The following is a 20,607-nucleotide window of genomic DNA, read 5'->3' as shown; positions in this document are numbered from 1 at the left end:
GTACTAAATGTTAAAAAGAATAACTTATTTATTCTTACTGTTTCCGTTCCATTAACCCACCCTCAAACCAGACCAGTAATATTACTCCCTAATCCCAGTCACCACAAACCATTATATACAGACCTGCTATAAACAAGTTCAACATTCTTTCATAGTCTGCTCTTACTTTCTGCACTGTCATCGCAAATACATTAGTTTCCCAAGAGCTAATATTATTCACTGGTCCTTATGAACCAGTTGCATGTCTAATATCAAAGAGCTGAGACAGTGGCTAAAATGCTTCATTCTCATGAATCTGGGAGTCATATATTCTATATGGTGGCTATTGTACAACTAATACCTTCTGGGCAATTGCAACTCAATTATGAGTCTCATGCTGTAAAAATAATAGCTTAATATAATTTAATTTATGATCATTATATTATGTGCCCACTACTCCGCACCTGCACTAACCTGCTCAGTCTGAGCTCTAGAGCTGTATTTTTATTCGATGTAAAACTATCATCTTCTGAGCATTCAGGAATGAATTGCAAATACTTAAAAAATGAATGAAAAGCTTACCTTTTCCTTGTCCTGGTGGAATGTTCAAATGTTGACCAACTGGGGTATAACGCAAAGCCACTGTCAATTCCCCTTTGTATTGTAGGACATTGTCAATTGCAGACTCAAACTAAAACCAAAGCACAAGTATTTCTGCAAAAGTAGTATTACACACCATTGATTAACTAATATCCATTATCTCCACAAAGAGCTTTTGGTGATGTGATCTAATGATGGTGTAATTTGATAATCTCACAATTTGAATAAAATTAAAATCAGTACTCTAATGATTTCACCAGAACTTACCAAAGAAACAAATGTCACTACAAATATTCTACAGAGATGCTGCCTGGCCCACTGAGTTACTCCAGCACGTTGCCCTTTTCTCACGACAGATTGTTTCACCTTAACACTAATGTCTATTTTTAATTGGTTAAAGTTATCAAGTGCTGCCACCTTTCACCACAAGGTCTGCAAAGAAACATAGAACAGTACAGCAAAGGAACAGGTTATTTGGTCAAAGTCTGTGCTGAACTAATGGATCAAAACTTTCAGGCTGCTGTAGGTAAGAAGCTCATATAACCTAGTGATTGGGAACATGGCTGTGGTTCAGTAACTGCCAAATGAGAAGGTCATCATTTTGAAATATAATTTGTTTGAATTCATGCATTCACACAGGCAGACTTACCATTTGGAATAAGTAGAATTTTAATACTTGATTAACAATAACTTCTTTCATGTCCTGTGAAAATGAAGGGCCTGTTTCTGTGCTCTGTGACTGTGTAAGTAGGCACGGTACAAGAAGATTACAATAAGCTTTTGAATGTTCCTTGGTAGACATGACAATAATAAACTAAACTAAATTAAAATAGTACTATAGTGTTGTACAGGTTACTGCTGGGAAGAGAATAGTTCAGAAAGTAACCTAAACTTAAGGTTCCTACATTTCTAAACACTCCTCAAGAAATCATCCAACAAAATGCTGCCCACTGTTGGACTGGACATTACTCTGGAACTTTAGCATTCTAGTGGATACTTCATGTGCCAAGATCTAGACTTCACATCAAAGCTGATAGACCAATTCAGATCTATGCCGATTCCTCTCTCTGGCTTGTAAACTTCCTGTGGCAAACTTACCTTAGGCTGCAGTGGAAACCATTCCTCAATTTGCTTTCCCAAATCCCAGGAATCAAACGGTATTTCCACTTCACCCAAAAAGCTGTTCCGCCCAAACCTGTCATAGTGCCAGACGGAGACTTGTAGAGTTCGTGTCTCCAGTTGTGTGTGATTGATCACATACTATAAAAATGATTGTGAGAGAATTTACAGATATTAGTGAAGGGGCATGGTCTTCTAGAATCATGCTGTAAAACTTCTTTTTCACGCCATAGAACGTTACAGCGCAAGAACGGGCCCTTCTGCCCACAATGTTCGTGCTGAACATGATGCCAAGTTAAACTGATCTCATCTGCCTGTACATGATCCATGTCCCTCAATTCTCTGCGCTTCCATGTGCCCAGCTAAAGGTCTCCTAAACGCCACAGTTGTATCTGCCTCCAGCACCACCCCTAGTGACGAGTTCCAGGCCCCCACCACTCTCTGTAAAATAAATATGCCCCACAGACCTCCATCAGACTTCCCCTCTCTCACCTTATAGCTATGTTCATTAATGTTGAACATTCTCAGACTGGGGAAAAGGTTATGTCCAAACTCCAGCTTACAAATGTTTATCAGAAAATATATCTGCAAATTTCTGTAAAATGCAGTTTTGCCCAAGCTGGTTGTTTCAGTGAAATCCTTCAGTAGTATGGTGTAAGCTTCTGATCTCAAGGGCATTGAAAGTTGGAACTATAAATGTACATGATATAATGCTGCTCTTTTTTATTATTAACCAATGATTGTACTGAATGACCCAAGTTGAACACAAAGGGAAATGTGGATACTAGTGACTAGTGGGGTACCGCAAGGCTCAGTGCTGGGACCCCAGCTATTTACAATATATATTAATGATCTGGATGAGGGAATTGAAGGCAATATCTCCAAGTTTGCGGATGACACTAAGCTGGGGGGGGCAGTGTTAGCTGTGAGGAGGATGCTAGGAGACTGCAAGGTGACTTGGATAGGCTGGGTGAGTGGCAAATGTTTGGCAGATGCAGTATAATGGGGATAAATGTGAGGTTATCCATTTTGGTGGCAAAAACGGGAAAGCAGACTATTATCTAAATGGTGGCCGATTGGGAAAGGGGGAGATGCAGCGAGACCTGGGTGTCATGGTACAGCAGTCATTGAAGGTAGGCATGCAGGTGCAGCAGGCAGTAAAGAAAGCGAATGGTATGTTAGCTTTCATTGCAAAAGGATTTGAGTATAGGAGCAGGGAGGTTCTACTGCAGTTGTACAGGGTCTTGGTGAGACCACACCTGGAGTATTGCGTACAGTTTTGGTCTCCAAATCTGAGGAAGGACATTATTGCCATAGAGGGAGTGCAGAGACGGTTCACCAGACTGATTCCTGGGATGTCAGGACTGTCTTATGAAGAAAGACTGGATAGACTTGGTTTATATTCTCTAGAATTTAGAAGATTGAGAGGGGATCTTATAGAAACTTACAAAATTCTTAAGGGGTTGGACAGGCTAGATGCAGGAAGATTGTTCCCGATGTTAGGGAAGTCCAGAACAAGGGGTCACAGCTTAAGGATAAGGGGGAAATCCTTTAAAACCGAGATGAGAAGAACCTTTTTCACACAGAGTGGTGAATCTCTGGAACTCTCTGCCACAGAGGGTAGCTGAGGCCAGTTCATTGGCTATATTTAAGAGGGAGTTAGATGTGGCTAAGGGGATCAGGGGGTATGGAGAGAAGGCAGGTACGGGATACTGAGTTGGATGATCAGCCATGATCATATTGAATGGCGGTGCAGGCTCGAAGGGCCGAATGGCCTACTCCTGCACCTAATTTCTATGTTTCTATTCGCTTTGTCACAATTTAAATGTTAGAAAAACATTTTTTTAATAAAAAATAAGCATCCCATTCAACTTCTTTTAAAATAAATGCTAGACCTCAAGAGCTGCTCTAAGGCCCACTTGTTGTGTTGTATGTAAATGATGTTACCGTGTTTGGGAAGAGTTATGAAAACCAGTGAATGCTTTTCTACCCACAACCTAATAGCTCGTACAAAAACACTGAATACTGCTTCAATTATGAACCATAATTAAGCATTTACCAACAAGGTGGAGTATGCATTCACAGTTCGCATCATCCGCCCTTTTGGTCATCAATTATTGGTCATTAATTGGGTGGCATAGTGGTGCAGTTGTAAGGTTGCTTCCTTACAGTGCCAGACCCAGGTTCACTCCTGACTACGGGTGCTGTCTGTACGGAGTTTGTATGTTCTCCCTGTGACCGCGTGGTTTTCTCTGGGTGCCCGGTTTCCTCCCACACTCCAAAAACATGCGAGTTTGTAGGTTAATTAAATTTCCCGTATTGTGTAGGATGTGAAACTGGGAAAACATAGAACTAGTGTACTGGGCGGTGCGGACTTGGTGGCCGCAGGGCCCGATTCCACGCTGTATTTCTAAACTAAAGTTTTAAACTAAACTAAAGCACTGTTTTATCCGTGTTAAACAGATGCAGTGTTAATGCATTCATAACATTTCTTGACTAACTAATAACAAACACTGCTTTTAACATGCAATGAAACAAACAAGAGGAAGTGGTTGCATATAATCTGTTCCAGATTATAATTTGAAAAGGGAGATAAGGAGCAGCTCCTCATTGTGGTTAGTTAATGATTTGATTATTTACAAAACACAATGACAAACCCTTAATGTTTCGTTGAAAACGGGATTGATGTTGTTGGATTTAAGCTTGGTCTTGCGTTTGCTTTGCCGAGACTTGTCTGGGAGGAGATACATCTTCACATAGCTGGGGGTGAAATAAAAATTATCAGTTCTGGGAAACAATTAAGCCACTCCTAAGAGTGATTATTAATAAGCACTGTGAAGTTCTCTTGAAATTGTTACAACATGACTGGAAAACCAGGGCTTGGCACACTTTGGTCCAACCACATTATGATTATTTTTTTCTAATTTAAAGGCAAAGCTATTTCCGAAAAAAAAAAATGACTACTTACGAATCAGTTCTTTGCTTTTTCTCGTCAGCAACTGCTAAATTGCGGCATTCTTTCACGGAAATGCTTAACGCCCCACTTTTGTAGCTGTAATTGATTCGAAGAAGAATTTCTCCACTGACATTCACGCTGCCATAATCACCTGTTTCGCTGTAGACACTCATCATACTATTCAAACTGGTCTACAAGAAAAAGCAAATAGTGTTACCAGATCACATATTAATGTGCGGTTATAGTGTTTGATCACCATTTTATGTCATGTTCAGGCATACCAAGAATTCAATGGAATATCAGGTCAGTCTCGTTTTTATAAATGTAGAAGGATCTGACTACACACAACTTCTGCTTCATTCTTGACTTTCGTAGTAAGGATATTCCTTTTTACCAGAAACACCAATAGAATGGTGGGGCACAGTGGCACAGCTGCTACCTCACAGCCCCAGAGACCCAAATTGGATTCTGACCTCAGGTGTGTCTGTGTGAAGTTTGTATGTTCTCCCTGTGGCCGCGTGGGTTTCCTCCCACATCCCAAAGACGTACAGGTTTGTAGGTTACTTGGCCTCTGTAAATTGCCATGAGTGTGTAGGGACTGAACGAGGAAGTGGGATAACATAGAAAGGGTGATCAATGGTCGGAATGAACTCGATGGGCCGAAGAGCCCGTTTCCATACTGTATCTTTAAACTAAATTATATTATTCCTTTACACTATAAACTATGTTCAAAATATTCAGGATAACACCATACAGAAGAAAATAGCTACCAACAACAGAGGTATGTAATGAAATGAATGGATGAGGTACATTTAGATTTCTGTTTACTTCATCCTTATTTGAAGAGTCCATTGCACCATTCCAGGGACATGTTTGGTTTGTGGCGTCCGCTGCTGAGATTGGTGGTGTTAGAAATGGGTGGAAAGATAACACATCCTGAGAATGGCCAAAGGGGACATCCCAGAGATCCTAGATATAGGATCAAGTTGGACAATCCATCCTTTTTCTTTCGAGGCTTGATATTGGGGATTCTCCAATATAATAATTGAAGTGGGGCTTTGCTTACAATTAATTATTTTGAGAAATGGACTGCTGTATCAATACATTTACCGAGTCACAGAATTCTGCTGAGAATGCTTCATATCTCACCATTAAATAAATTGAAGCAGGATTTTAATTCCTTAAATTTACATGGACTAATGGGTGAAATTTCAATTGCAATGGGCCTTTTATAGGGCCCATGTAATTTTTACTTAATTCATTTCAGATTCTGTAAAGGGCAGGTGAACTGTCTGCCAAGGTAGAGAAGATTAAATGGTTTCTAAGGTGGAAGAACAATCTGTAATAAAACGCATTATTCCACTCAGGAGTGTTTAACAAAACATTTGTGGCTTGCTTTTGGGCAGGTCTTTTTTTGCAGGGCATGGTTTTCCTGACTAGACTTGAAAGCTTTACCATAATCACTCCGCATGGTTTCATATATGTCCAAATAGAAGCGTGGACATTATTTTTCCTCTACTTGCAAGGCTCCCATCCGCTCAGTATCAAAAACCTAGTTGACCCCATGAAAAATTCAGTCTTCTCTTTTAGAGGTTAATTCTCATTCACATTCAAATTCGGAGCTCCCTGTTATACCTGAAAGTTGTCAACTTGTGAATGAAATGAAGAAGAAATGTAGTTGTTGGATTCAGGGGTGTGCCTACAGGGAGAGTATACAAAGGAGCTGGTATTTTATAAAACAAGCATCTCCTCAAAAGATTGAATAATAGTTTGATGTTTGCCTGCTGTTTTGCTAAGTAAATGATTATTGGTTGGAAAGATGAGAACAAAAGGAAAATAAATATTTAACATAGAATAGCAAATGTGATAGAGATTACAGAATTAATAGTGAATACAAAACTTGGTCTTGATTAAATAGTGGACTTGCTTGAAATAACATTGACCTTGTCATTAATACACAATGGTATTAATTCACAGGATTATATCCTCCACTTCAAATAAAATCTGTATTTCAACAAAGTCTGGTCTAACATCGGGATTTAACCATCATAGTATATCAAACTGCTAAGAACTCTGTTCAAGTTACGTAATATTTTAAATGCAGGTATTTTGCTTCACAAAATCATTAATTGTTTCCAAATGACTAATATTGATGCATTTATTCTTGATTGAGAATTTCTTTAACTGATTCAATGAAAAAAAATGATGAAATGAAATGATTCAATTTATTGTCATTGTCAGTGTACAGTACAGAGACAACGAAATGCAAACAAACGTGTTTGTTAATTGGTAAAACTATGGTATTTGACTTCATTAGGGACTGAATAGTCCGGCTGGTAGACACAAAATGCTGGAGTAACTCAGCGGGACAGGCAGCAAGAAGAAATGGGTGACATTTTGGGTTGAGACCCCTCGGATTCTTTTGGATCGAGACCCTTCCTCAGGCTCTTTGGCTGCCTTGGACAAATTGAGGCAAAACAAATAGTACATTTCATTGATGTGCGGTTCTACAAATCTTTCATTAATAAAAGGTACAACAGCACCTAATGTATAGCCAACGAACCGAGTGGATTTACAGGTGATGGGAGCATGTAAATCTTTTCGACCTATAAAGGTCACATATGTAATTATTTAATTTGGGAGGAAAGATGCATTTTGAAAGAATAAGATATAGAAATGCAAATGAAATTTACATCCTGAAATGCAAGTCACTGCTTGAGCGTTAAAGGTGTAGTTCAAGATAACAGCAAGAAACAGATGGCTGAGTAAATGAGAAAGCAAGGCAACTTACAGTTTCTGCATCGTGATCGGGTGTATTAAGGAACGTCCATCTCTTGTCGGAGCTCGACTGAGAAAGCATTACAGCACGTGGCAAGAATTGAAGAAAAATAGAAAGACATTGCAGAGTGACAGTGAGCAAACAGTACAGCAGTAAAAGGAAGGGCTCCGTTGAGAATGGATTTGCACAAAGGCAAGATTCCCAACAATAATACATCCGAAAATGTTGTTTGGAATAAAAACTATTTTCTTTGAGCAGTAAATTAAACATCTTGCTAGAATAACCTGAAATCTGAGATCATCAGTCTCGGGAGTTCCATTTTAAACAGTGAAATATAGCAGTTGTGATTATTTTTTAGCCATTTGACACCAACCCTTTGTATCATGAGAAGCAAATTCATGACAAAAAGCTTCTTTAGCTCCTCAAATTCGGTGTCAGTAACATCTTAATATGTAAACCAATCTATAGTGTAAAGAAGTATTACATTTAAGCAGACAAGGAATGAAACTAATGACATAACCGAAGATGTAACTGTATGACATTTTCCACATATATTTCAGGGACTTCAATATTTCACCACATTTTGTGGTGCACTCGGTTTCTCAGTCTCCTGCCAAAACAAATATAGACTGGGAAATTTCCAATAATTGATTCACCCGGTTTGCATATGTGTCTTTCAATTTTGAAAAACCCTTCATTTAAATGTTCTTTTTTTTGCTGTTTTGGTTGTAAGACATTCTCCAAGGCAGGCTCTATCAAGAGCAACAAATAAACCACTGTAATCCAGCACAACACTTGCAAACTACAAGTTTTCATAACATACAGATTACTATTGTGGCACAGACCAGGGAATTGTGTATAAAAGGAATGGGTATGGTCTGTGGTTCATTAACCTAAAGGCAAATACTGGGAAACACCTAATGTCATATATCAAGCACAAGGATTAGGATCAAGAACTATACTGAAGGAGCAAGAACAAAGTACACATCCTGCTACAATTAGCATAAGCACTCTCTGCTGCACCAATGAAATATTTATTCCATTCATCTCATAAAATGTGGCCATTGCCACCTATTATCAAATTACAAACAGCTTTGTGTTGCATGAGGGATTTATTTTGAACTGTCCAAATCCACGGTCTTAGCAGGTAAGGGGCCATCTATCATTTGAACCATGGTCTAGGACATGAATGGAATCATAGAGAGTGTTTGATGCCACTGGGCCTGTACTTGCTGGAGTTTAGAAGGATGATAGGGAGACCTCATTGAAAGTTCCTGAATAGTGAAAGGCTTGGCAAGAGAGGATGTGCAGAGGAAGTTTCCTCTAGTGGGAAAGTCTATGGCCTCTAGTCATAGCCTCAGAATTAAAGGACATTCCTTTAAGAAGATGAGAAGGAATTTCTTTAGTCAGAGGGTGATGAATCTGTGGAATTCTTTGCCACAGAAGACTGTGGAAGGCGTCAATGGATATTTTTAAGGCAGGGATAGATAGATTATTGATTAGTATGGTTGTCGGGGGTTATGGGAAGAAGGCAGGAGAATGGGTTTAGGAGGGAGAGATAAATCAGCCATGATTGAATGGCGCAGTAGACTTATAGGGCCAAATGGCCTAATTCTGCTCATATCACTTATGACCTTATGACATAGACCATTACCTTCGACCCAACTTCCCGACACTGACCAATATGCCCCATCTACACTAGTCCCACCTGCCTGTGTTTGGCCCATATCCCACTCAACCTCCCCATGTGCCTGTCCAAATGTTTATAAAATGATGCTACACTAGCAGTTTCAACTACCCCTGGCCACTTGTTCCATACACGCACCTCCCTTTGTGTAAAAAAAGATGCCCCTTATATTCCTCTTAAATCTTTCCTCCTCACCTTAAATTTGTATCCTCTGTTTTCATTCCCCTACTCTGGGTAAGAGGCCCTATCTATCCCGCTCATGACCTTTTACACCTCTATAAGGTCACCCCTCATCCTCCTGTGCTCCCAAAAATAAAGTCTAGCTTGCTCAACCTCTCCCTGTAGCTGAGACTGTCGAGTCCTGGCAACATTTTCGTAAATCTTCTCTTTCCAGCTTAACTACAATCAATTTATGATCATTAGAGTTCATTGTATTAATTACTTCATCATTATTAAAGATAAACATACTGTGAATAGTAAATACTGAACTGATACAATAGACATTAGTTTTAAACTTACAATAGATAATCCACTACCCAGACTGCCTCTTGCACTGTTTGGGCGATACATGGAGACCAAATCATCGATGTCTTCTTCATCAAAGTCATCATCCTCGAGGTAATCCTGTGAATGTGCAAATTGTTGCAATACAATTTTTTGGTGAAGTTTGCAGAGATGGCATGGATTTAAGGTTGTTATTTAACATTGTGTGATACCATGAACATACCAGGCCAGAATAATGACCCATTTTGGTAATGTCGGTGAAAATAGAGTTGCATTTCAATCACCTTACGTTGCCCATTATTAAAAGGTTCATCCCAATATAAGCAATCAGTGTGCTGATACGTTACTTATGTGAACAAAAGCAGGAGCCACTATGTGCTGGAGATAAACATAATAATCTGTTTCCTCGAATTAATTATTTTGAGAAATGGACCACGGTATCAATACATTTACCGAGTTTCCATGGAGCGGGGGGGCGCTTGCTACCATGTGCAGTAGATAAGACTGTTCGGTACTGTGTAACTTGGTCGGCGTGAGACACTGCAACTCTTGTGCAATGCCTGCCCTAGGTTGTATGCAAAACAAAGCATTTCGCTGTACCTAGATACCCATCACAATAAAATATCATTCCTTTATTCATTCAAATAAGCCCTTAAATTGTGACAATGCACATTTAATTCCAAAATAAAACATTCATTGGTTAGATAACCATATATTCTTTCCGGCTGTACAACCAATTTCATCCTTGTGAATATTTAGAAATTGGGGAGTTAAACCCAGAAGGGTCTCAACCCGAAATATCGCCTATTCCTTCTCTCCATAGATGCTGTCTCACCCGCTGAGTTACTCCAGCATTTTGTTTTGTGTCTTATCTAAAACCAATCATCGGTTGGCTTCATCCAATATCTATAGAAATTTGTTGTTAAGAGCCTGTCCCACTGACGCGACCTCTCGGCGACTGTCTTCGACCTTCGAGCTCGAGCACACTCGCCTGAAAAACCTCGATCTGGATCGACCGACCACACACACACAAAGACATCGCAAAGGTGGGGGGCAGGGAAAGCGGTAGAGCGCTGTCTGAAATTCACACCCGCGATGAACAGGAAGGTAAAAGACGGCTGCACAGTGTACGGTAAGTCCTTTAGAGAGCGGGCATTTTACATTACCGGTCGGTTTTCCTTGGTCCCGAAAACTCCAACGAGCCAATTTAAATGCACGGTCAGCGAAGGAGATTGCCTACGGCTGCCCTCGACTGCCTATAACTACATAGCGACCCCACTCCACTGCACTACAAGTTCAATAGAACCATGCCGACAAATTTTTACTCGCGGAAAATGTTTCAACATGCAGCCAAAATTTTCCTCGACCAAACTGAATTCGGGAACTTCCCTTGCGTATGAAGCAGAGTTCCAGTGACCTCCTAGGACCACGTGTCGACCATGCTGCGAGTTTGAGTCGAGGGCAAACGCTTCTAAACTCGCAGATTAGGTTGCTGCAGTGGGACAGCCCCTTTAAGATGCCAAGTTTAGTAACTCCTGGGAGGGTTCTTGCCTAAGCTCAGTAGCTGATGTGATCCTGAGTCGTCAAGGCATTTACGCTAATTGCGATAAGTCACTACACAAACAATCTCTGTATTAATTTCAACTCTGATTGGGATAGTGGCTGATACTGCTTTCATATTCCTGAGATGCAAGTTTAAAAATGCCATAGCTCATTTATCATAAACACAGGGCTGAGTGGGTTTCAGGAGTTCTGACCAACATAGAGAACAATTTTCCTATCTTTGCACTGGTCTTCAGGGGCAGTCACTGCCATGGATGAGTTGCCTCAGGCCTGATTGTTCAGGAGCACCCTCAGGCTGGGAGACCCAATCAGACAATGCACTGCCCACAAAACACAAAGTGCTGGAGGAACTGGTGGGTCAGGCAGCGTTTCTGGAGAGAATGAACCAGCAATGTTTTGGTTCAAGACCATCAGACTGATCCGCCATTTGCAGCTCTTAGCATCTCCAATGAGCTGCCTGTAGTGGATTCATGCTAAAATCACCCTCTGGTTCAGGTTCGTAACAGTTACCAAGGTGATTGATAAATTCCGAGGGGTATTAGTACATTTAAAAATATTCAAATAATAGATGTGAGCAGCTTATGAGCATACCTACATTTTATGGAATTGCATCTTCAAACTCTGAATCCAGTTCCACCACTTGCATGTGTAGTAGAAGAAAATTATGAGGCAAGTTTTTATTTTACAGAGAGAGGTGGGTGCCTAGAACATGCTGCCAGGGAAGGTGATTAAGGCAGATGGGATTGTGACATTTAAGGAACTTTTGGAAAGGTACACAGAGATGCAGGGAATGAAGGGATATGGATCACGTACAGACAGCAGTGATTGCATTAACTTGGCATCATGTTCAGCACTGGTTATGTGCTGAATGGCCTGTTCCTTACAACAGTTTTATATACAGCATGAAAACTCAAAGCAGTTGTACCTGTGAAATCCACTGCCGAAATAGGTCAATATAAAACACAGAACGCTGCAGCTGAACAGGCCTTTAATATTGTAAGATCAAACTATTCATTGCTGACTTATTTTGGGAATCCGTCAGCATTATCAAATTTTAGATAGATCTGGATAAAAGATTTTGCCCCTGTATAAATGTCGAGTATAATATGAAGCATTCTTTCATCATATACACAAGTTATTCAAGACATACCAAACTTCAAGATAGAGCAACATGGAATACCCGGAATTAGAAGGAATGCTATCTTCAAACATTGCTTGCATGTTGCAGATTAAAGAAGAGAAGGAGTTGTCAGGAAGATTCTTATCATTGTACAAATGGGGCAATCAGCTGCTTTGTAATAACTGCAATAGTTATTCACAATCAACACCCACCTTAAGTGAACTGATCTGTTAATACATATAATAGTGCTCTGACCTTTGCCTCCAATAATTAGTCAGCACCATATGTGCAGCACTAGAATGCAGCATCGCTGGAGAACGTGGTGATGTTTGGGGTTGTGACCCTTCTTCAGACGGACCCGAAACGTCACCTATCCAAGTTCTCCACAGATGCTGCCTTTTTTGTGTATTAATTTCCATCTGTAGTTCTTTGTTTCCACTGTATCTGACAGTGTGCTCATTTCTAATATTAACTGTTTGATTAACTCTAGAGGCAGTTGAGAATAGGAAGAGAAATGTTGTTACTTTGGGTAAAAAGTGAAGCTAGTATATAAAGAAGATTTTAAGTGAAACTATTTCTTGGATGGCATGTTACGATATCAAGAGATTTAAAAGTGCCCAGAAATTCAGTTCAGTTCAGTTTTATTTGTCGTATGTAGGTTAACACAGGGTCAACGGTACAATGAAATGTGTTTGACAAGACAACGGGTCACCTCAGCAATGATATTACAAGGATAAGATTAAGGTAAAAAAAGATGAGATATAAGTGACATTGGTAGGTAAAAGACAATAATAAATAAAATAATCAACATATATGATGTGTTTATGAGTTCAGAAGCCTGATGGCATGATGATAAAAACTGTTCTTAAGTCTGGTGGTACAAATTACAATCCATGATATTCCCAGTGGTACTATTTTAACTTCCATGGTTTCTAAACAACCAGATTGTTTCTTTAAAATGCCAGTCTTTTTTTCTATAGGAAAATTATCCTCTACGGCTGACAAGGTTACAAAAAAATTTGTACATTTCAGAAGTGAATGAACAATGTGTTCAACTGACCTTGGCTTCATTGAGACCTCTGGGCACAGACTTGCATTTGAGACTGAGAGAATCCTCGATCCCTGATGCACACGATCCACTCAAGTCCAACTCAGATCTACTTCGATCTGTGCCGAAACAAAAATATTATTATTAGTTAATTCATTATCTGGAATGAGGTAGTATCAATCTGTAGGGGGGGGGAGGGGGGGTAATGAAGGGGAAAGAGTTCTATTAGAAAAGTCACATTCAAATAATTATCTTCAACCAGGACAGGAGCGAAGGTTGAGGGTAGCATGAATGTTAACCACTTTGTAAATCTACACAAATATCATGATAATGTCACGGTACTTTCAGGATGCGGTTCTCAGGATGTCTATAGCGGGTTCACGTGGCAATGTTGATGAGTTACAATGCGTGTTTTTTGCCATTACTTTGGCCAGAACAGAAAATCTGGTTTAGAAGCTTTAGCAGGTGCTTGTTCTTAAACGGGCTGTTTGATGTTTGAACGAAGGTTAGGCCCTCAAGCTTTGCCATCTCTCAAGACAATCCTCAAGTAAAGTTTTTCCAAGTCTGTTTATAGAAGATAATGACACCACCCCTCAATGAAAATACCCGCTTATTACATCTTCCATAACATATTAGGAGTGGAATTTTAATTCAATAGCTTAAAATGTCATCCTTCAACTTCAGCTATGCAACTATCAGTTGAGAACAATGACATATTTAAGCATTACAATGTATGTACAAACCTGATGAAACTGAATATTTTGAAATGGATATTGTAGGCATGTTGTGCTTTCCTGTGGAGAGACCCTCGGGCACACTGTTACTCATTGATAGAGTGTCAATACTTTCTGTAGATGCTGCCTGTCATCAAAACAGAACATGTCGATTAATACAAAATAGTTTTGTTTGAAGAATTATTTTTAATATGTGGTTGGCCCTTTTTATTGATCATCCTGATGAAGCTTAATAGATGAGAAGTGCGCTTTGTTAACTACAAAACATACTTCAAACTTATAGGGATTTGTTTCGAATAAGCATCTTTAATGGAGTAAACAAAACACAGTCTGAAGAAGGGTCTCGACCTGTAACGTCACCTATTCCTTCACTCCATAGATGCTGCCTCACCCTCTGAGTTTCTCCAGCAATTTTGTCTACCTTCGATCTTTTTTGGAATGCTCATTTCCCAAGCTTAGAATTCGATGGGTCTTGACCAGAAACGTCAGGCATTCTTTTTGTCCAGAGACACTGCCTGACCCGCTGCATTACTCCAGAATTTTGTGTCTATCTTAATATTAGATTCCTGTATACCGAAAACATTAACATTTAAATCACTCTGAGCTCTGTGGAAGGACATACGTTCACAAAAACATGCTGGTCATTGTGGGAGGTAGCATTTTCCTACAATTTCCTCAAGGTGGGAGGTGAGAGAATAGTTCAGATCAATTACTACCGTTTGTGGAATAAAACTCCATTGACTTAAAAGTTTGTAATATTCACTTTCACAATTCACAATCAAAATAATTTCAAGGCCTGGAATGACCAATCAGAACCCTTTTCCCAGGGTAGAAATGTCAAATAGTAGAGGGCATAGGTATAAGGAGGGGGAAAATATAATGGAAATGTGTAAGCGGGGCAAGTTTTTATATTTACATAGAGGGTGTTTGGAACTCTTTGCCAGGGCTGGTGGTGAAGGCAGATACAATAGTGGCATTTAAGAAGCTTGTAGACAGCCAAGTGGATTTGCAAGGAATGGAAGGATATGGATCATATACAGGCAGAGGAGATCAGTTCAGCTAGGCATCATGTTCAGCACAAACATTGTGGACCAAAGGGCCCATTGTTATACTGTTCTATATTCTTGCAGTTTTCCCAACCCTATTTCAGGACTTGATCCAAACCTCTCTTTTTTTTTCTACACATGGCTACACACTTTGTCCCCTTGAATTAACAATTAAATCCGTTTCCATTCCCAGCTCAGCAATTACCTCATCGGGTAATACACTATAACGTGCTTAAATCTAAGCAGTCAAACATTATTTTTCGAGAGGTAAGGAATATTTGAATAGATATTTTCCTCAAAGGCAAGACTTCCAAAAACATTGACTGGCCTCCCACCAAGAATTAGATTGATACAACATTGCATTAACTGTACGTGCCAAATATTTAATCCAAATCTAATATCAAAGCTTGAATTTCATTGGTGCCAAATATACACTTGTGACAGAAATAAAATAGCATTCATTAATATGGAAATTCTAATGAAGACTTCATCTGAATGTTCAACTAGGTATGATTCAACTATTTTTTTTAATTGTATTGTCAAGAAATGTCGGAGTTTTGAACAAAGATGTTTAACATACCTTCCTCCCATAACCTGATACGATGCTGCGTTTACTGGATGCTGGTGAGATCTGAAGCCCTGGTGTTATCGATCTGCTGGGGTCAACAAACAAAATGAGAGACCTGTGATTACCAGCAACACCTTGCATCTTGTTGGCATCCTCTGTAAATGAGGTGGCCGCAAGGAAGATTGGCAACACTACAAGGGGATGATTGGGGATGATTGTACAGAAGTTGGCAGCTCAATTTGCAGCACAATAGAAGTGTAGACTTCGTCCTTAAACATCATGAGATGTGTACCTGATGCTTTCCCAAGGTCCAACACCACCCTGACCATGCTCCCATTTCACTCTGTCATCAGTAAGAAGGTATAGTATTAAGGGCCTGTCCCACTTGGCGATTTTGCTGGCGTCATATCGGTGTCGCCAAAAGATTTTGAACATTTCAAAATTCAGCGACGACAAAAAAAATGTTGCGACACTTGAAAAAACACCGCGCGTCATACGTCGTCAAGCCGCATCACGCCGCGTATTTTTCGGTGACCTGATGCGTCCGACAAGGAAGCCGGCAGTCGTCAATAAAAAAATCGCCAAGTGGCCCTTAACTTCCTCAAAAGATTCAAGAAAATTTGTGAGGCACGATCTATCACTCACAAAACCAAGCTGATTATCCCTTATCAACCCCTGCCTATCCAAATGCATGTACAGGTTCACAACCTTTTATCCAAAAAACCGAAAAGCTCCGAAAACCAAACATTTTTTCCAGGATGTCGTCTGCACACCAAAACTCGCGTTTAGACGCCAAACTTGACCCGAAACGACCCACGGTCAACCCAGGTCTGTACTACTGTAGCTACTTAAACATCTGTAAATCATTGCTTGAATGTTAGTCAGTTAGTTTGGAGGTCTTTTATGTGGTGGTTTGGGGGGGGGGGGGAAAGGGGGAAATTTTAATTCTTAGTCCCCTACCTGGTCGGAGAGGCAGCATCTCTCCAAGCTGCTTCTTCGCCCCGTCCTCGCGGCCTACCATCGAAAATGTAGCGGCGTTTCCTGTCGGGACCAGCCAGGACTACGGCAGCGGCGGCGGCGCAGCGCTGGAATACCAGCGGGGAGCGGGCAATGCCTTACTGGGTCGCCGTGCTGTAAGCTCCGGAGCACTGTGGCCGCCGACTCCCAACATCGTGGAGCTGGGGCTGCGGGCGGGTGGCGCTGGATTTGGAGCGCCGCGGAACCAGGGATCGAGTTCACCGGGGTCGGAGCTCCAACCGGTGCGACCTGAAGGCTACGAGTGCCCCGGTCTCCGGGGAGGAGGCAGCCGCTCCAGACTTTCCAAGCCGCTGAGGAATTGTTTCACCCGATGCTGGAGTTCCATCTTACACGGCAAGAGGGCCCTGAAAATCATCGGACTGGCTACTGCATGTAAGTATATTTTCATATGTTTAGCTTAGTTTGAGCCAGTTTATGTTTAAAGTTTTACTTAATGTTTTATCTTTTTGTTTAAATTATTTATTCGGGGGATTCAAGAATCCCCGAGCTAGGCCACCTAAGGCAATGTAGCCCCGCGAGGGTGACAAGAGAGCGCTACCTCCCTCACCGAGTAACTTCCGGGATCGAGGCGCAAACTCGCAACCTTGTGGCCACGAGCCGAGCACTCTACCACTGAGCCACCCGGTCCCCTGTAATGTTTTATCTAAAAAACATTAAAATCTACCCTAAAAATCTTCCATTCCGAAATCCGAAAAATTCCGAAATCCGAAAAGTGGCTGGTCACAAGGTTTTCGAATAAAAGGTTGTCAACCTGTATATCTTATCCCTCAGAATCCTCTCCAGTAACTTTCCCGCCACAGATGTTGGCTCACTGGTCTACAGTACCCAGGCTTTTCTTTGTAGCCCTTCTTAAATAGAGGCACAACATTAGCCACCCTCCTGTCTTCCAGCACTTCACCTGTGTCGGACAATGATCCATTTGGTCACCAAAGGGTAGAAATAAGGGAGCAGGTGAAGTGATCCTGGAGAGGGGAGGGGCTGCAAGATTAGGGTGGGGAGAACTTGTTGATTGGGTTCTATTGCAATACAGGAAGTGAAATTAGATGCTGGAGATACAATATATTTTCAAAATCTTTTCCACGTTTTCATTGTTTAAGCTGACAGTCAATTCCTTCCTCACATACCAGTGAGGAAGCCAGTAGAGCTGTCGCCTCATAGCTGCAGCAACCTGGGGTCAACCCTGATCTCTGCACAAACTCCACGCCAACAGCAACATCCTCCTTGAGACAAATGTGTTTCCTCCTGGTGCTCCAGGTTACTCGCACATCCCAAAGTGTGTGTGTTGGTAAATTAAATAGCCACTATGCATGTCCATATGTGTTCTAGAGCAGAATTAGGCCATTCGGCCCATCAAGTCTACTCCGCCATTCAATCATGGCTGATCTATCATTCCCTCTCAACCGCATTCTCCTGCCTTCTCCCATAACCTCCGACACCCTTACTATTGCCGCCTTAAAAATATCCACTGGCAATATCTTGGAGTTTACGTAACTAGAAAATACCCTTCTTTATTTCAAGCAAATTTTCCACCATTAATTACCAAACTAAATGCCCTTATTCAATTTTGGAAAACGCTTCCGATCTCCCTCATAGGTAGAATATATGCCATAAAGGGGGACGAGGGGCAGGTATATCTCCACTTTCCTTTTTCTTTTTTTTCCTCTTCTATCACTACTCACTTTTCGGCCACGGTGCTGTGGTAGTCTAGGGGTCTTTTCCATCTGCTTTTTCGAGCTATCTTTTCACTTTTTCCCTCTCTTGTTCTCTCTCTTCTTTTCTCTTATTTTCAGATTATAAGGTTAAAAATGAAGTTGTACAATAATTGTACAATTTTAGATGCCGAACCCTTTGTACAATTGCTTCTAACAAAAATAATTAAAAAAATAAAATAAAATAAAATATCCATTGGCCTCCAGGGCTTTCACTATTCACTATAAACTCCCTATAGTGAAGGTGCCTGGTACAATCAGCGGGCAGTTGCTGGAAGTGTGGAGAGAACAAAATGGGGGTTAGTGAAGGCTTAAAGTATACTGGGTGCTTGATGTTCCGTGTAAACTGGAAGAGCTGGACAGCCTGTTTCCACAGCGTAAATCCATTATTCCGTTACCCTGCTACTTAATGATTCATTGAATTCATCAATAGAAAGAATATTCATCCATCACAATGAAACCTAAAGCCCATTTTTCACTTAGCTGTGACCTTTTATCCAGCTGAGATAAATCTAATGGCTTCCTTTGCATGTTACGGCAAAGAAAGATTATGCACTCACAAAAATAAAAAGTCATGCACTCAAGTAAAAGCTTTCGTGGAAAATTTCCACCTATTTTTAAATTCTTTGAATCAAACTGGTCATTGGGATGAACAAAGGTTAGAATTGGAATTCTGCTTCATTATTAACCATTAGACATGTATATTACTTTGCTGGTCACTATTTGGAGGGCTCCTTATTTGGTGTAGAACAAAATGTACGATAATGCAGGAATTTTAATTTATAATAGTTGTCAGGGATATCAAAGGAGATCTTTTACTCCTCGAATAGACCAGTCTGCACCATCAACAATTTGCAAGGACATCAGTTGCAAATGATGTACACAGAGGCACCACCTTCAACAACTCTAGTGTTCACGTTAACTACAGTGGCACAGTGGGGAGGGCTGCTGCCTCACCGAGCCAGAGACCCGGGTTTGATCCTGACCTTGGGTGTTACCTGTATGGAGTTTCCAATTTCTCCCTGTGACCGCGTGGGTTTGCTACCAAATCCCAAAGATGTGTAGGTTTGTATGTTAATTGGCTTCAGTAAATAGGCCCTAACGTGTAGGGAGTGGATGAGAAAGTGGGATAACATAGAACTAGTGCAAATGGGTGATCGATGGTCAGCATGGACTCAGTGGGTTGAAGGGCCTCTTTCCACGCTGTGTTTCTAAACTAAACTCAAGCAAACATATGTTAGTCCATCACTGGTTACACAGGGTGAAAATTAAAATATCTTTATTATTCTTCTGTCAATGACATAAAAACAAGTAATTTCAAATATGGATAAAGCTGTCATTTGGGCCACTCAGAAATTGTTAGTAGTAGTTACCATGACAATATGGGAAGTGGGGTTGTGGAGTTCTGAGCTTTCACTGAAAGGCCTGGATAAATAGTCGAGGATTTTTTTTTTAAATTATCATTTTAGGTCGTTAGATTTAGACTTAGATCTGCTTCCTGCTAGATTGTCCAGTCAGGAAAGCCACGGTGGTTTCCTCAGATCACAGAGATTTTACGCTACCCTTTAAGAACTACCATAAACAAAACGCTAGTCACTATTAATATGGAACCGTCCAGACAGGCTGCTAATTAAGTGCAGATAAGGAAATCTACCTGATCACAACAGTCACATTCTCTGGGTTTCAGTCTCAAGCACTTGCAGTTAATGACTTGCTGTTTAAATTGAGCGATTAATTTGATTTGATAACCTGGTGTTCATGGATGACAACATGCGTAGGAAGGAACTGCAGATGCTGGTTTACACTGAAGATAGACACAAAATACTCAGTGGGTCAGGCAGCATCTCTGGAGAAAAGGAATAGGTGACGTTTCGGGTTGAGACCCTTCAGACTGAGAGGCAGGGGAGCGGGAAACTAGAGATATGAAAAGTTACAGAGCAAATCAGAGCCGGCACTGACGACTCGGTGGTCTATCCACCTATCAAATAGCCCTTCCCACCTCTTTTGGCCTATTACGTGCATGCCTTTGTCCTGCCCCTCCTTTCTGCCAGCTTTTTCCCACCCTTGCCCCCTTTACAGTCGGTCTGAAGAAGTGTCCCAACCCACAATGTCACCTATCCATGTTCTCCAGTGGTGTCTGACCCGCTGAACAACTCC

At 40.8% G+C, this 20,607-nt stretch overlaps 1 protein-coding gene across 5 annotated transcripts in view; it reads right to left on the bottom strand.

The window, feature by feature from the left end:
- The window catches only part of sytl5 (synaptotagmin-like 5), a 150,822-nt gene that overhangs the window by 11,105 nt on the left and 119,110 nt on the right, over positions 1-20,607 (bottom strand). For 3 of the 5 annotated variants that reach the window (XM_055644588.1, XM_055644587.1, XM_055644589.1), the window contains exons 7-15: positions 15,716-15,791; positions 14,099-14,216; positions 13,368-13,474; positions 9,640-9,744; positions 7,446-7,502; positions 4,667-4,845; positions 4,356-4,458; positions 1,678-1,839; positions 562-670 (exon numbers count right to left, since the gene is read on the bottom strand). In XM_055644588.1, coding sequence (XP_055500563.1) covers positions 562-670; positions 1,678-1,839; positions 4,356-4,458; positions 4,667-4,845; positions 7,446-7,502; positions 9,640-9,744; positions 13,368-13,474; positions 14,099-14,216; positions 15,716-15,791 — 1,016 coding nt within the window. The remainder of the gene's footprint in view (positions 1-561; positions 671-1,677; positions 1,840-4,355; positions 4,459-4,666; positions 4,846-7,445; positions 7,503-9,639; positions 9,745-13,367; positions 13,475-14,098; positions 14,217-15,715; positions 15,792-20,607) is intronic. The other 2 variants (XM_055644590.1, XM_055644592.1) reach the window with 2 other exon arrangements.

Source organism: Leucoraja erinacea, chromosome 13 (assembly GCF_028641065.1).
Source record: "Leucoraja erinacea ecotype New England chromosome 13, Leri_hhj_1, whole genome shotgun sequence".
Classification (NCBI taxonomy): Eukaryota; Metazoa; Chordata; class Chondrichthyes; order Rajiformes; family Rajidae; genus Leucoraja; species Leucoraja erinaceus.
Note: the sequence above shows the minus strand (reverse complement) of the source record. Positions and strands in the feature narration are given on the sequence as shown.